This window comes from Mustela erminea, chromosome 18, assembly GCF_009829155.1.
Source record: "Mustela erminea isolate mMusErm1 chromosome 18, mMusErm1.Pri, whole genome shotgun sequence".
Taxonomy (NCBI): domain Eukaryota; kingdom Metazoa; phylum Chordata; class Mammalia; order Carnivora; family Mustelidae; genus Mustela; species Mustela erminea.
Genome location: NC_045631.1, coordinates 5556171 through 5570898, shown reverse-complemented (window position 1 = coordinate 5570898; position 14728 = coordinate 5556171). Strand labels below are relative to the sequence as shown.

General features: G+C 43.0%; 1 protein-coding gene across 5 annotated transcripts in view; it reads right to left on the bottom strand.

Annotated features, from left to right (window-relative positions):
• The window catches only part of DNAH9 (dynein axonemal heavy chain 9), a 318732-nt gene that overhangs the window by 136396 nt on the left and 167608 nt on the right, over window positions 1-14728 (bottom strand). For all 5 annotated transcript variants that reach the window (XM_032322974.1, XM_032322973.1, XM_032322975.1 and 2 more), the window contains 4 exons: window positions 13697-13862; window positions 11967-12069; window positions 11197-11436; window positions 1681-1842 (listed from right to left, as the gene is read on the bottom strand). In XM_032322974.1, coding sequence (XP_032178865.1) covers window positions 1681-1842; window positions 11197-11436; window positions 11967-12069; window positions 13697-13862 — 671 coding nt within the window. The remainder of the gene's footprint in view (window positions 1-1680; window positions 1843-11196; window positions 11437-11966; window positions 12070-13696; window positions 13863-14728) is intronic.

The following is a 14728-nucleotide window of genomic DNA, read 5'->3' as shown; positions in this document are numbered from 1 at the left end:
GGCTAGCTCAGAGCAACGGAAGAAGATAGTCAAAGCTCGCTTGCAGAGCGAACAATGAATACACGATTTGGCAAATCCTACGATGCTCAGAGGGGCATCTGAGATGTGAGTACTGAATATTGGGGCATAGCAAAATTATAAGTGGGGGAATTTCAGGGTGTTCGTACTAGTAAGGAGCCAACAGAGAGAAGTTACTTCACAATGCTGTCTAAGGGGTGGCTGGGTGGAACAGCTGGTTGGGCATCTGGCTCTTGGTTTAGGTTCAGGTCATGATCTCAAGGTCCTGAGATCGAGTCCCACATAGGGCTCTGGGCTCAGTGCAGAGTCTGCTTGGGATTCTCTCTCTCTCCCTCCACTGCTCTTGCTTGTGTGCACACACTCTTTCTGTCCCTGAAATAAATAAATCTTTAAGAAAAAATGATGTCCTATCATGTAGGTTGGGATGGACTGTATCTTCAGAGGTAGACCCAGGATGGTATCAGGGAAAAATCTGGTGCTAGACTTAACCAGGTGAGCTTTGGGACATGGTATATTTAAATACAAGTTTTGATTATTTCTAAGTTCAAGAGAGGACAAGCAGTATGTGTGGAAAATATGGAGATGTGGTCAACATTTAGAAGGCTCAGGGTGAGCTGTGGGATAATTTTGAGACTAGAAGTGTAATATGATCTTGGGCTGTGTTAATGTATGCTTCCCAAGACAAAGTCTATGGAGTATTCATTCCGCAAACTATTAATAGGTTTTATGAAGGGAAAAGAGTTTCAGGGTCTCATACATTTGGGAAATGATAAATGAATCAGGATTATTCAAGAATTTTAGGGCTTTAATGTACTGAAAGCATTGTGAATTTCTAAGAGAGGGATAGAATACGAAGTATTTCTCAATTTATCATGGATATCTTCTTTCCAAAGAGTATATTGTAGTACAACTAGTTAGGAGAACAATTTTGGGAAACAGTAACAAAATTATAGTTAATCAGAGGGAATGATGATTTTGCTCTAGGTCAGAGCAGTTGTGTTGTGTGATGAAAGTCAGATACCATGATTTTGGAGGGGGACCTCATGGAAAATTAATCAAGATGATGGCAAATTTCTCCACGTCAGAAGCCATGTCAGAAGTGGCTTAAAAGAACACAGGCTATTTGGTCTGGGGGAGAGAAGATCCAGGAAGGACAAGACAAATGATCTTAAAATATTTGAAAGTTTTTCATGTAGACCTACAATTAGTGGACAGGGAAATACATTTTAGATCATTATTAGAAACACATTCCAGCCTTTAAAGTTATCATAAAGGTTCCAAATTTCAAAATTGTTCCAAATTTCTGGTCATCAGCGGCTCCAAAATGGCTCCCTTGGCAAAGATGAAGCTGGCCATTTTCAAGGACGTTGGAGCATCCACTGGAATGACCAATCCAGAAAATGCTATTGAGAGGAATCAGTATAAGATGCAAGCATTGGATCAGATGATCCCCACAGACCTTTTCAAAACTGACATTCTAGGATTTATTTGTGCCTTTTGTTGTCCTAGCATTTTTCACCTCAACAAAACAATGACAGATTTCTTTCTCTATCTAATCTCTGATTTTGCCCCCAATTTATGAGCTGGATATTATCATTTGGTTGATTATCTGCATAATTATTATTTTTCAAATGTAAAATTTTTTTGCAGGGCAATACTCACATCAAAAATTTTCTTGACCACTTCTGTCTGGATTTTATCGAAAAGATCAAAGTCCTTTTCTTCTACCATCTTATCCCGATAAACCCGATTTGATTCATGCAGATAGAGCTTTATGAGGTCCTGTGTGGATTTTATACATTCTACTGAGGAGAAGAGAATGCCCTTTAAAGAGAATAGAGAAAAATATGATGTGAACAATAATTTAAAACTGCAATAGCTATAATTTATTGAACCAGTTATGTGACAGGTACTGGACTGGAAGTTTTGCCAGATAATAATCATTCAACCACCATGATGATTCTACAAAATAATTTTTACTATATTTATTTTGTACAAAATGGACATTGGGATTCAGAAAGACAGGAAGTATGTCTATGACATATATATAGTATGTGACTTTAGTACAAAACCAGAAGGTTTTGAAACTAGGTCTGCCTGACTTTAGAGCCGAAAACTCTGACCATTACATTCTAACTAACCATACTGAGGAGAGAGGTAGCTTCTCTGCTGTATTTCAATTCCCTAAGTGCCAACTCAAAAAATAGGCTGGGGAACAATGGCTTATGTAAAATCAGGATGATGACAGAGGGCTGGGATGACTATAACTAACCTTTGCAGGTCAGCAATCCATTTATCTATAATATGTTCTCCTTCTATACACTATAGGGACTATTCCAAATATTTACTATTCTTTTAAAATTTCTCTGTTACCTCACCTCTTTCTGTTACTATTTGTCAATGTCTTAGTCTTCTTTTTCATTGAAAAATGGAGAACACCAAGATTAGAGTCTCTCAACGACCACAACAGGTCCTATAACTTCAATCTCATTAGACCTGGGTTTCCCCCCATTGCTTTCTTTTTTATCATAGAGGGAAAGGGGCTATTTAATTATTCCCCACCACCACAAAATAATGCTCTGACTCATGAGCATGGCATAAAGTTCTGGTCATAATGGGACCACTAGTAAGCTCCTCAAGATCACTCTTACCATTTCCCATAAAAATCTAGATTTCAGTTTCACCAAATTAAAATTATTTTCTGATACTGCATAATTTTTTGTCTTCATGCTTTCTGCTTTTCTTGCTATGCTCACATTTCAAGATCCAATTCAAGTGTTATCTCTTTATTAAAGTCTTCCATGACACTTCTCTTCCTGCCCAACAGCATTCCCTCTGATGTGTTCCACTTCACCCTTTATATATACATCTATTTGTTCCTAAAATCACTTTTCTTTGGACAGGTTTGCTTCTTTCAGTTCATGATGAGTGTCTCAAAGGCAGGGAAATTGGCAGACTTCATTTTGGGTATTGTTTATTTTTATTATTGTATTATTGGCATCTAGCATGGTGCCTGACATATACTAGATTTTTAATGAGTGCTTGTTGAAAGAAGGAATAGACTAATACTGAATCCTTCAATTACTATAACATAGCAAGAACCTCCATCAAAATTGCTGCTTTCGGTAGGGGCAGAATACCTGATTATAAACCGATCCACTGAAGTCAACTACAAAAGATGGGAAAATTATCTTTAAAGTTTCATCTTTTAGAGGCATTAGGGAGTAACCAGGGCAGCGGGGACTCAAAGAGCTGAATTCTAGAGAGAAGAAAAGGAAGAAAGATGGACCCTAAACCTGGCACTATTTCTTTTTCCTTTGGACATTTGCCAATTCACAACTAATGACTTACAGGTTCAGAAACTGAAAAGACAGAGAGACAAATGACAGGTTAAGATGCTGAGCAAACTTATCTCGAGGTAGGAAGGAGGAAAATTGAAGTTCAGGGATTACCTAGAAGAGGGTCATGGTGAAAAACCCCAAGGGAACCCCTCAAATGGTTATACACTAGGAATATGAGTGAATCACAAGTCATTTAGTCCTCACAGAAATTGGAGCCTAATTTCAATCTTATCAGTCCATGGCAGCAGCTTGGCAGAAACAGATGCAGAAGTAATCACTGAAGGAAAATAGCATCATCTAAACCCTCAAATTATCTGTACATTTTAAAACACTTAATGTCTGGCAATCAAACAAAAATTACTGGGAATACCAGGTGATATGGCCAAATCAAGAAAAAAACTGACCCACAGAAGATCTAGGTACTGGGAATTATCAGACATAAACTTTAACAAAGCTATGATTGATATGATCAAGACATTAGAGGACATCAGGTAAAGAACTTCATCAAAGAACTGGAGTCTTTAAAAATGAATCAAATGGAAATTCTCAAATTAAAAATTACCCAAATTATAGTTAATGAAATTAAGAGCTTATCAGTGGGGTTAAGAGCAGAATGGACAGAGTTGAAAATTGAATTAGCTCACAGGAAGAGAGAGTAACACAAAATATTCAGATTGAATTACAAACAGAAAAAAGAATGAGTGTCAGGGACATATGAGACACATAAGTCATATATGTGTATTAGAATACTAGAAGAAAAGAGAGAGAAGCAGAAGCAGCATCTGAAAATATATTGGCCAGAACTTCTCTAAAACTGGAGAAAAAATACAACTGAAAAGAAAAGACATCAACCCAGATTCAAAAGTGCTATAAACACTAAGCAATATAAATACAAAAAATAGCACTTAGGCATCGGGGCATATCAGTGAAATTTTTGAAAATCAAAGACAAACAGAATATCTTAAAAGTTGGCAACCAAAAAAAGAAAACAAACAAACAAACAAAACAAAAAAACCCTAAACGTGTATTGTCAAAGGAATGTTAAGACTTGAGAGAGAATTTCTTAACCGAAACATGGAAGCCAGGACAGTAGAAGGACCCCCTCAAAATACCAACAGAAATAGCTGCCAACCTAGAATTCTAAACTCCCTTCCCAAATTCTTTTAAAAAATAAGAAATAAATGTATTTTCAGTTAAATAAAAAACTGAGAGGTTATTTTGTAGCAGAATGGAGCATACACTAATTACTAAAGTAGTTCTTCAGGCAGAATGAAAATGATTCCAAATGGAAGAATCAGAAATGCAACAGGAACAAGAGCAAGGGGAAGAGTAATATGTGAGTAAATCTAATTAAATGTCACCTTGGGGCACCTGGGTGGCTCGGTTTTTTCACGTCTGCCTGTGGCCCAGGTCATGATCCCAGGGTCCAGGATTGAGCCCTGTGTTGGACTCACTGCTCAAGTGGAGCCTGCTTTTCCCTCTCCCTCTGCTCCTCCCACCTACTCACTCTCTCTCCTGCTCACTCTCTTTCTCAAATAAATAAATAAATATTAAAAAAATAAATGTTGACTAAGACAATATTAGTGTAGTATGGGTTTTCAATATACACTGAATTTTAAAAATAACAATAGAATAAAAATTGGAGAGATGTAAATTGTTGTAGGAATCTTGTATTATATGGCAACTGATAAAGTACTAATTTATAAAAGAAAAAGGGACAAAATGATGCATTTGGTAAACATTAGATGACCAATAAAAAGACATCTGCTAAAAGAGGGAGAAAACAAAAGAATAAAAAGTAATTGGTTTGATAGAGTACAAAAAAATGAGAGGAAAGGAAACATAGAATAGGTAGAACAGGGGCACCTGGGGGGCTCAGTGGGTTAAAGCCTCTGCCTTCAGCTCAGGTCATGATCCCAGGGTCCTGGGATCGAGTCCCGCATCGGGCTTTCTGCTCAGTGGGGAGCCTGCTTTCCCCCCTCTCTCTGCCTGCCTCTCTGCCTACTTGTGATCTCTCTCTGTCAAATAAATAAATAAAATCTTAAAAAAAAGAATAGGTAGAACATACTGAAAACAAACAATATAAAGTAGATTTAATCCTAATATATATTATATAAAATAACATCAAACATAAATGAACTAAATATTTTAATTTAAAGGCTATGATTATTAGACTAGATTTAAAAAATCCAACTAGATGTTGCCTATAGGAGATATACCTTAAACATAAGAAAAAAAGAGGCTGAAATAAAAAATTGAAAAACAATACAGCATGAAGGAATTGGAAACAGTATGGCATGAAGATATGGACTAAAATAATGAGAAATAGCCACCTTACTCTACAAAACCGACTTTAGAGCAAGAGCCATTTAAAAAAATAAAGCATTGTATTTAATAATAAGAAAAAGATCAGTCCACTAGGAAGATACACTAATTCTAAATGTGTGTGCACATAAAAACATGGCTTCCAAATACATAAAGCAAATATGATGTAAACAAAAAGAGAAATGGACATGCCCACAATCGCATACAGAGGTTTTTGCATAACTTTTTTAGAAACTTACAGAACAGGTTGTCAAAAAAGCCAGTGAGGGATATAAAATATTTCAATGATATGATTCACAAATTTGACCTAATCGACATATTGACTCAACCACGCTCAGCACCTGAAGAATGCACTATTTAAGAAGCCACACTGGTCAGACCTTTCGAAATAAAGCAGATCTCAACAAATTTCAAAGGAATGAAATAATTGAGTATATTTTCTGACAACAATGGAATTAAGCCAAGCATCAATAAGAGAAGGATAACTAGAAAATCTCTCAATTCTAATAAAATAAAGCAATATATTTCCAAATATCCATGGGTTAAAGGAGAAATCATAGAGGGAATTAAGAAATATTATGAAGTGCATGACAATAAAAATATAACATATAAAAGTTTGCATGATACAGTATATGGCATAATTAGTGCTAAATTCATAGCCTTAAAATGAATGTTTTATAAGAGCTGAGAGGCTGATGATTGATGACACAAGTAGCTATGTCAAGAAGTTAGAAAAAAAGGAGAACCCAAACCTCAAGGTATGAAGAAAAAGATTATAAGGAAAAGATCAATTATTAGTAACATAAAAGCAGACAGCATATACAGACCGCATATAAAGCAAAAAAAGGATATCATATGTATATACTTATCAGTTTCTTTGAAAAGATTAGCACAATTGATAACTCCTTAGTAAGACTGGTAAAAGAGAAAAAAAAAGAGAAAATGAGAAAAGTCACAAATAATCATTATCAGGTATAAGAAAGAGGAGATAATGTCAGATACAACAGTTATCTAAAAGACAATCACAGGATATTATAGATGATTGTATGGCAATAAATTAGAGATTGAGAACATTGATATCCTACAACTGACACACGAAGAAATAGAAAATCTGAATTGTCTAATGTGTACAAAGAAATAGAACTCATAACTTAGGTTCTTCCACAAAAATACTCCAGAGGGGTGCCTGGGTGACTCAGTGGGTTAAAGCTTCTGCCTTTGGCTCAGGTCATGATCCCATGGTCCTGGGATCGAGCCCCGCATTGGGCTCTCTGCTCAGCAGGGAGCCTGCTTCCTCCTCTCTCTCTTTGCCTACTTGTGATCTGTCTGTTGAATAAATAAATAAAATCTTAAAAAAAAAAATACTCCAGAGGGTTTCAGCAGTAAATTCTTCTGACTTTTCAGGAAGGCTCACTACAGTGTTTTCCAAAAGCTTCCTGAGAGAGAAAAAGGGACCACTTCCCAATGCATTTTATGAGGAAAGAAGAATTACAGGACAATCTTATTAATGGAGGTGCAAAAAGCATATTAAAAATAGCAAATGGAATCCGGCAAAATATGAAAGGCTTAACATGTAGCAATTAAATTGGGTTGATTATAGGAATGCAAGAGTGATCTAAGATTCAAAAATAATCAATGTAATTTATCACATTTCCAGAAACAACAAGAAAAAAAAAATCGATGTAATTATTTTAAGAGCTACAGAAAAGTTGCTTGTTAAGTTTCAACATATACTCATGGTTAAAACTCTTAGGAGACTACCATCAGGAAGGAATTTTCTTAATCTGGCAAAGAGCGTCTCCCAAAACCCAGAGTAAGCATCACACTTAATGGTCAACTAGTACAAGCTTTTTTTCCCTAAAAGTAGGAATGCAACAAGAATCCATTCTCACAACTTCTCTTCAACATTTTACTGGCAGTTGTAACCAGCACAGTAAAACAAGAAAAAGAAATTATATGATTAAAGGTTTGGAAAGAAGGAAGTCATCACTAGTATTTTTTACCAATAACATGATTGTATATGTAAGTATAAGCATAACACTGAATGAAGTTACAAAGTGAGTTAAAAGTTACAAAAATAATATTCTATTTTGATAACATCCCAAAATAGGCCAAAAGAACTTAGGGATCAGTTCAAGTAGAAGTCCACACAGCATTTACCTCTGGGGGGTGGGGTGGGGCGGAGAAAAACCAAATCAAAGAGAGAAAAAAGGAAGAACTTTAGGGATGTGGGAATGTTCTGTTTTTCGATCTAAAGATCTTGATCTCATTCTCATAGTTCTGTTAAGTGTGATGACTGTGATAAGTAACCTAGTTGTGAGCTTATGACCTGTGTGCTTTCCTACATGTATATTATACTCTGATAAGTTTATTTTTGCAAAGAAAGAAATTCCATTAGGACCCTATGGCCCTACCCACACCTGGGTCTCAGCCTCCCTCCTCCTTGGCTCTCCTAGGTATCAGCCAGGGATGAGATGTAGAGGGCAAGGAGAAGCAACGACCGGGAACCCCAACTTCCTGGACTGTCTTTCACAGTGACCTGTGCTATCACTTGGAGTTTATAATCCCGGGAAAGCCAACTGCTGAGGATGCCCAGGAGTTAAGGGCTGAGTCGACGTGAGCCCACCAAGCACAGACTCTGCATGCCCTTAGTCACAGTGGAATGGGAGCCGTTAATGGTTTCTGCTACTCGGAGCCCCTGATCGTGCCCTGATCAGGACAGGGAGGGAAGTGCAGAGAAGGTCTGAGTTACCGCGCCTTGGGTCAAGCCGAGGGGAGGAAAGCAGCGTGCTCTCGAGGCGACGCCTGTCTTCTCACAGGCATTTAACAGATCCCACCGACCCCCACCCTGTGCCAATGCTTCCATCATCAGGCCTTCAGGCAACGAAGAGGGGAAGGAGGCAGGGGAAGCTGTGGTCAAGCTTGAGCCGGAAACTGACGTCTAGAGGAGGAGGGCGGGGGTGGGGGTGCTGTGCGGCTGCAGGGAGGCAGGCACTCCCAGGGAGGGATGCATTTTCCTACCCACTCTTGTGGCAGGTGGCTGACAGCTGGCAGGCTGCCGAAAGCCTAGGGGATCGCCACTCAGGCTGCCTGAGTCAGGCAAAGACACGGGCTGGGGGGCGGGGGAGCGTGTGGAACAAGAGGCCTTCCCCCTCACTTTTGCCCCCCCCCCCCCCAGCTTACCTGCACTGTAGAGCTGAAGATTCTAGCTTTGGGTCTCAGTGCTGCTGCGTGTGCAAACACGACTGAGGTACTCGATTTCTTTGTGGCACAGCATTGTCATTTCCCAATTGGAAAGAATCGGTATTTCACCTTACCCGATGGTTTTGAGGATGAAACAAACTGTTCGCTAACAGATGTGTGAGGCCTCGGACCGTGCTCAGTAATTGTTAACTCTTGTTACAGACTCTATGTGGGGCCCACTCTGGCCTCCAGTGATCTTTCCGATCTCGTCTCTCAGCGGCCCCCTCCACCTCTCCCTCCAATCCCACGGGGCCAGATGCTTTCCTATTCCTTCCAACGACAAGGTGTGTACTTTCTACCTTCGTGACCATTCATGCTGTCACCTAGCTGATGACTTCCCCGAACCTCTCTGAAATTGGTATAACAATGTGCATCCCCAAGGCTTGTCATGAGTATACAATTCAGGGTGTGAGGGTGACAAGGCGTCTGTCCGGACAGGAGTGGGATGGTTCTGATAAAAGACACTTGAGGCTCTCCTCCCTTTAGCTCTGCCCTATGAGTGATGTGAATTTGCTCTGACAATGTGAACTCCCTTCTCAGCATTTTGGAAATGCAGAGGGTGACTCCCCCACCACGCCAAACTGCAGTGAGGTGTCAGAGAGGGGGTGTGTGATAACAGAGGTCTTTCTCTGGGATGCCTGGGGGGCTCAGTCAGTTAAGCCTCTGCCTTTGGCTCAGGTCATGATCCCAGGGTCCTGGGATTGAGCCCCGCATCGGGCTCCCTGTTTGGCAGGAAGCCTGCTTCTCCCTCTCCCACTGTCCCTGCTTGTGTTCCCTCTCTCGCTGTGTCTCTCTCTGTCAAATAAATAGATAAAATCTTAAAAAAAAAGAGAGGTCTTTCTCTGTTAATACTCAAAAGATGAGAGACGAGAGTGGGCACGCACAAACTTGGTGATTGTCCTGCCCTCATGCTACAAGTCTTCGAGCGCAGTCTTTCTTGCTGCCTCAACTACCTTATGCTTGTTTTCTTTGTCGGAAGCACAGATGAGATGGACAGAATGGTGTGGAGGACGGAGGGTCTGGCCAGGAACCCAAAGACCCAGACTTGTGTTCTAGTTCCTTCACTGGCCGGCGGTACGCTCTCAGGAAAATCTATAGAAGCCCTGGAGGGTCTCTGTTTCTCCTCGTGTTTAGCAGAGCTAATGTCTACGAGGGGTCCAGGACCCAGGAGGGCTGTCCTGAGCCAGCTGATGCGTGTTCTCAAAGCCCTGCCCTCATGTGGGTCTCGGTGTCTGCCCCGGTAGGTTCAGCCCTCTGGAACACAGCAATTAGATCTCTGAACTAATGTTTAGGGAATTTCTTCTCTTTCCAACCAAAACGCCTGGCTGGACCATGCAGGCCCGGTGTTCTCACGGTCGGGGCCTTTGTCAGTCTGAGGTTCCCCAGAATCCCACCTGTTCAGGTAGGGCCATGGGTAATGAATTCCAGATAGCTGTACTCGCCGTGGTGGGGCCCGCCTCCCTCCCTGACCAGTCAGACAGACATTCCCCTCCAGGTGTGGCCTCTGCTTGGTGTAAGAGGCATCCTTCTCCTTTATCTTTTCTCAGGGCTTTCTGGGGGAGGAGTCTCTCTGAGAAGCAGTTTCTGCAGATTCCTGTCCAGGATGGGAAAGTCGTGGACTCTCCACACCCCGTGAGGGTGGTGTGCCTGACCAAAAGGAAGAGGGGGCTGGGGTTTGCCGCACTGCCCTCTGGGCATTTTGGCGGTCAGGGTCAAACAGTGGAAAGCAACAGGCAGAGACAGGCCATCACTATTCAGAGGAGCAGCTCGAAGAGAATCAAATGGCTGTGGCCTGGAAAGGAACCTGGAGTTTTTAAACCGAGGCCTCCCAGAGGCTGGCAGATGGTGTCTTATGAATATTCCAACATGGCTTTTTTTCAGGAAGCAGATCTCTCTTGCATGACTCAGGGGACGTTCTTTTTGTGCCCAAGAATAATGGGTATAGCACCAGGGCCTGCAAAATAGTTTTCTCTGCTTTCCTTCCGAGGCACAGTGGAATTATTCTATACCATTTTCTTCAAGGTGCCGAGCCTTCTGCAACCCAAAGGAATCAATTTAAAAATGTGTCCTGGGGAATGGCGTCATCGGCAGACAGAACTCTATCTGGTTGATATCCTTCCTTGAGGATCCCATGGTACCCTGTTCACCTGTTTACTAGCTCATGATTCCAAAGACCTGTGCGTTGGCCTAAGAGTTTGGTGTTCACTCTTGTTTTACTAAGAGTGGAAGGGACCAGATCATCACTGTGTCTCTGGGCAGATGGACTCACCTGGAAGATGTTGGCAAAGTCTCTGAGGTTGAAAATGTAGTGGAATTTGATCGCTGTGGGTAGGAACGTGGTGGCGATTTTCTGGTGGAAGGTCAGGGCCAGACTGATGAGCTGGGGGCTGGATTTCTGCAGGGATGCTGGGAAACGTCCAAGCGTCAGGTGCTGAGTCAAGATGGCGCCGTAGATGGAGGCCAGGGCGTCCGCTCCCGGGAAGGAGAGCACAAACACACTGAAATGACGCTGCCCAGGGGAACAGGATGTCAGTTAGAGTCATGAGTTAGAGTCAAAGTTGCCTCTTGGGGATTTGGGTAAAATAATGAGGGATTCTTAGAAGGGCTTTGGATTCTATAATCTGGTCACGTGCCTCATGCTGAACCTACAGTTAGGTTGAATCTAAATGACTAGAGGGGTAGTGGGCTTTGGGCCTTTAGTCAAAGATGTCCACAGGTGGGAAGAGAGCAGAACTTGAACTTAGAGCATTCAAGTCCCAACAAGTATTTGATACTGAAAGTCCACATGAGAGTCATTTCATCTCTCTGAAGATGAGCCAAATCAGATGGACTCCATGACCCCTTCTAGCTCAAAAAACTTCATGGCTCTGGGTCTGGAAGTACCTTTGTCCCCCGAGAAATGCAAATCAGCATCCTGTATGATTTGCCACTTTCAAAGGCTGGACAGGGGAAGGGCCAATGATTACTTGTCACTTAGTGATACCTGCTCTGGTAAGGTAGACTTTATTCAGGATTTGGGTACCCTGGCTCCCCCCATACCTGCAGGCGTGGGTTGATGGTGAAGCTGCCTGCAGTGGGGTTCATGCAGGAAACATACTGCACATTCCTGACCTCCTTCAGGGACAGCTTGTTCCGATCATACCTGGAACGGACAGAAACCACAGTGAGAGCTGGGTGAGGGCCCAGGCAGGTGAATGCCTTGTCAAGGTGAGGTGGGATGTGTCCTATCATTCATGAGTTTGGGTGTTAAAAAAAAAAAAGTCTAGATCCATTGGTAGAGATTGAAAAAGGACAAGAGCCTAGGCCCAAATCTAGAGGGATCCAACATCGATGGGAGTAGTGGAGGAGAAAGAAGCCATAAAAATGGACTAAGGGGTAGGGTGGAAATCCAGGGTATATGGGCCCCCAGAAGGAGAAATCAGTCAAGCACGTCCAGGGCTGTAGAGAGAGGAAGACAGCAACCCAATCCAATGGGTCTGTTGGATCTTACAGAAACACAGAGTTAGGGGTTGAGCAAGAACCACCATTCAGTAAAGTGGAAGAAACAGAAAACAGGTAGTAGGGTGAGCAGTGACAGGGAAGGTGGGGAAGTGTAAACAGAGCAGAGACATTTGGCTTTGTAGGGAGAGAGAACAGGCCAATAGTTTAAAAATGGTGTTTCTGAACACAATAGAGGAAATCTAGGTGAGTCTCCATATTGAGGAGAAGGAACTCTTCAGGAGATGAGGGGTGGTTAATGCAGGAGGTGGAAGAGAGTAGAAGCGAGGAGCTGGTGATTGTTCAGTTTCAGGGAAGGTGTGCCAGGACTGGTGAGAAAGCGAAGCAGGGGGGAGCAGGTAACTTGTACAGATGTGGAAGAAAAAAAACAAAGATGGCTCCCGTGGTAGAGGTGGGGTGGGAAGCTCACAGACAGTCCCAAGGCATGAAATAGCCATTGCTGAGAGTGGAAGCGTAAACATGCCAACGCAACAGGGCAGGGTTTCCAGGGAGTCCCTACTGCTCATTGAAGTCTGAAGTGTATGTGTAGGGCTGAAGGGTCCCAGTACAGTCCAGATGCTGGTGTGGATGCGGATGGCCATACATGGCAGGCATCCCGCAAAGACGTGACATGACTGAGAGGCAACTTGGGGCATCATCACAACCATCATTCTCTCCAAGTTAGTTCCCTCTTTGCACTGACCATTTTCTCAGCAGTTAATTCAATGCAGGGTAGAAAGCTGGGCCAGAGTGGGGTGTCCAACCATGGACTTTTATTTTTTTTAAAGTTCAGACCTTTTGCCATGAAAAATTATGCTGTTTGAAGAGACAGTGTGAGACCCTGTGAGTCGCTCCAAAGGAGACACAGGCTGCGAAGGTCTGCCAACCTCTCTGTGCTCCACAGCGTGGGGGCTGTTCTCACTCTAGTACCTGCTTAGGGCTGTGGGGCCACAGTGGGGGATGGGAGTGGTGAATTCTGATTTGGGGGTTTAGAGAAGGCAACTTTTGAGGTGAACATTGAAGAAAAAAGTAGGTCTTTTTCTTTTTTTACCTTTAGATGAGAGTGCAGCATCTTCCTGGACCAAACTTCCCATGTAGGCATGAATGCCCATCGGAAACTCCCCAGGAAACAGAATCCCATGAGGAATGTGGTTTGCTATGGGGTTTCTCACTGAGCACCAGCACTCACCTGTGGTTTGTGGGTCCAGCAGAATAGCCTTCAGCCCTGACTTAGGCCTCCACCTCCCCCCACTACCCCATGGGCCCCAGGCCCTTTGCATGCCTGCTCTTACCAGTGGCCATAGTCCAGATGCTGCCGGATGATGGTGTGGGGCTGCACGGTTCCGTAGGCGTCCACTTCCGGCATGTTCATGTCATCGATGAAATAGATAAGCTTCTTGTAGCCTGGGGGGCCATAATTTCTGCCAGCCTTCTTTTCTAGAGGCTTTTCCAGGACAGCTGAGGAGATGAGCCAGTTAGTGAGTGAGGGAGGTTCAAACCTCAGATGCCAGCACAGAGAGAGAACAGGGGTGAAGGACAGGCAGTGGTGCAGCCTGCAAACAGCAGCACTTACTATGAGATCCAGGATATTCTATGGGACCAGCGGTGACGCCAGGACTCAGCTGGTAGAGGGCAACTGCATCAACCAGGCGTTCAACACCTTACAACGTGTCCTGTGTCAAGTCCTCGCAAACATGCACAATCTCACTGAAGCCATGCAACATCCGTGCAAGATTAGTATGACCATTCCATTTTACAGGTGGGGACACTGAGGCACGGAAGAACAAAGGCACTTCTCTAAAGTGAAGCTGGGGTACAGATCTGGAGCTGTTCAATTTCAGAGCCCATGCTCCACCTGTCCTAATTGTGGTCCCCAGTGTTCTTGACTTATGGAGTAGAAACAGAAGAAACCTTCACAGTCGGGAGGCCTGGGGCTCGACCCTCAAAGAAATCTATAGATAATTGGATCTGGGTAGACCTGCCTCCTCTGGGTTACACAGTGTAGGAGCACAGAGGCTCTGTGGCTCCCAATCGGGGTGGGTGGGGGCCCCTTCTCCCCCCGGGGGATAAGACAGGAGTAGTGTATAGCTTGTCAGCAGAGGTCTCAGAGAGTTCTCCTCCTGGGGTAAACAACAGCCTCAGGGAATTTCCCAGAAGCTTCCAGCACCCTGAAGGACTCCTCTGCTGCCTTCAGGTTAGTATCAGGCTCCATGCACAGAATCTCAGCACCTTTCTGGAGACTTACCTAGACTCTTCTGGAATCGTCCCTTCACAAAACACCCTGCCCAGCCTGATGGGACTTGTTGAGAGTGACCTTAAGTAAT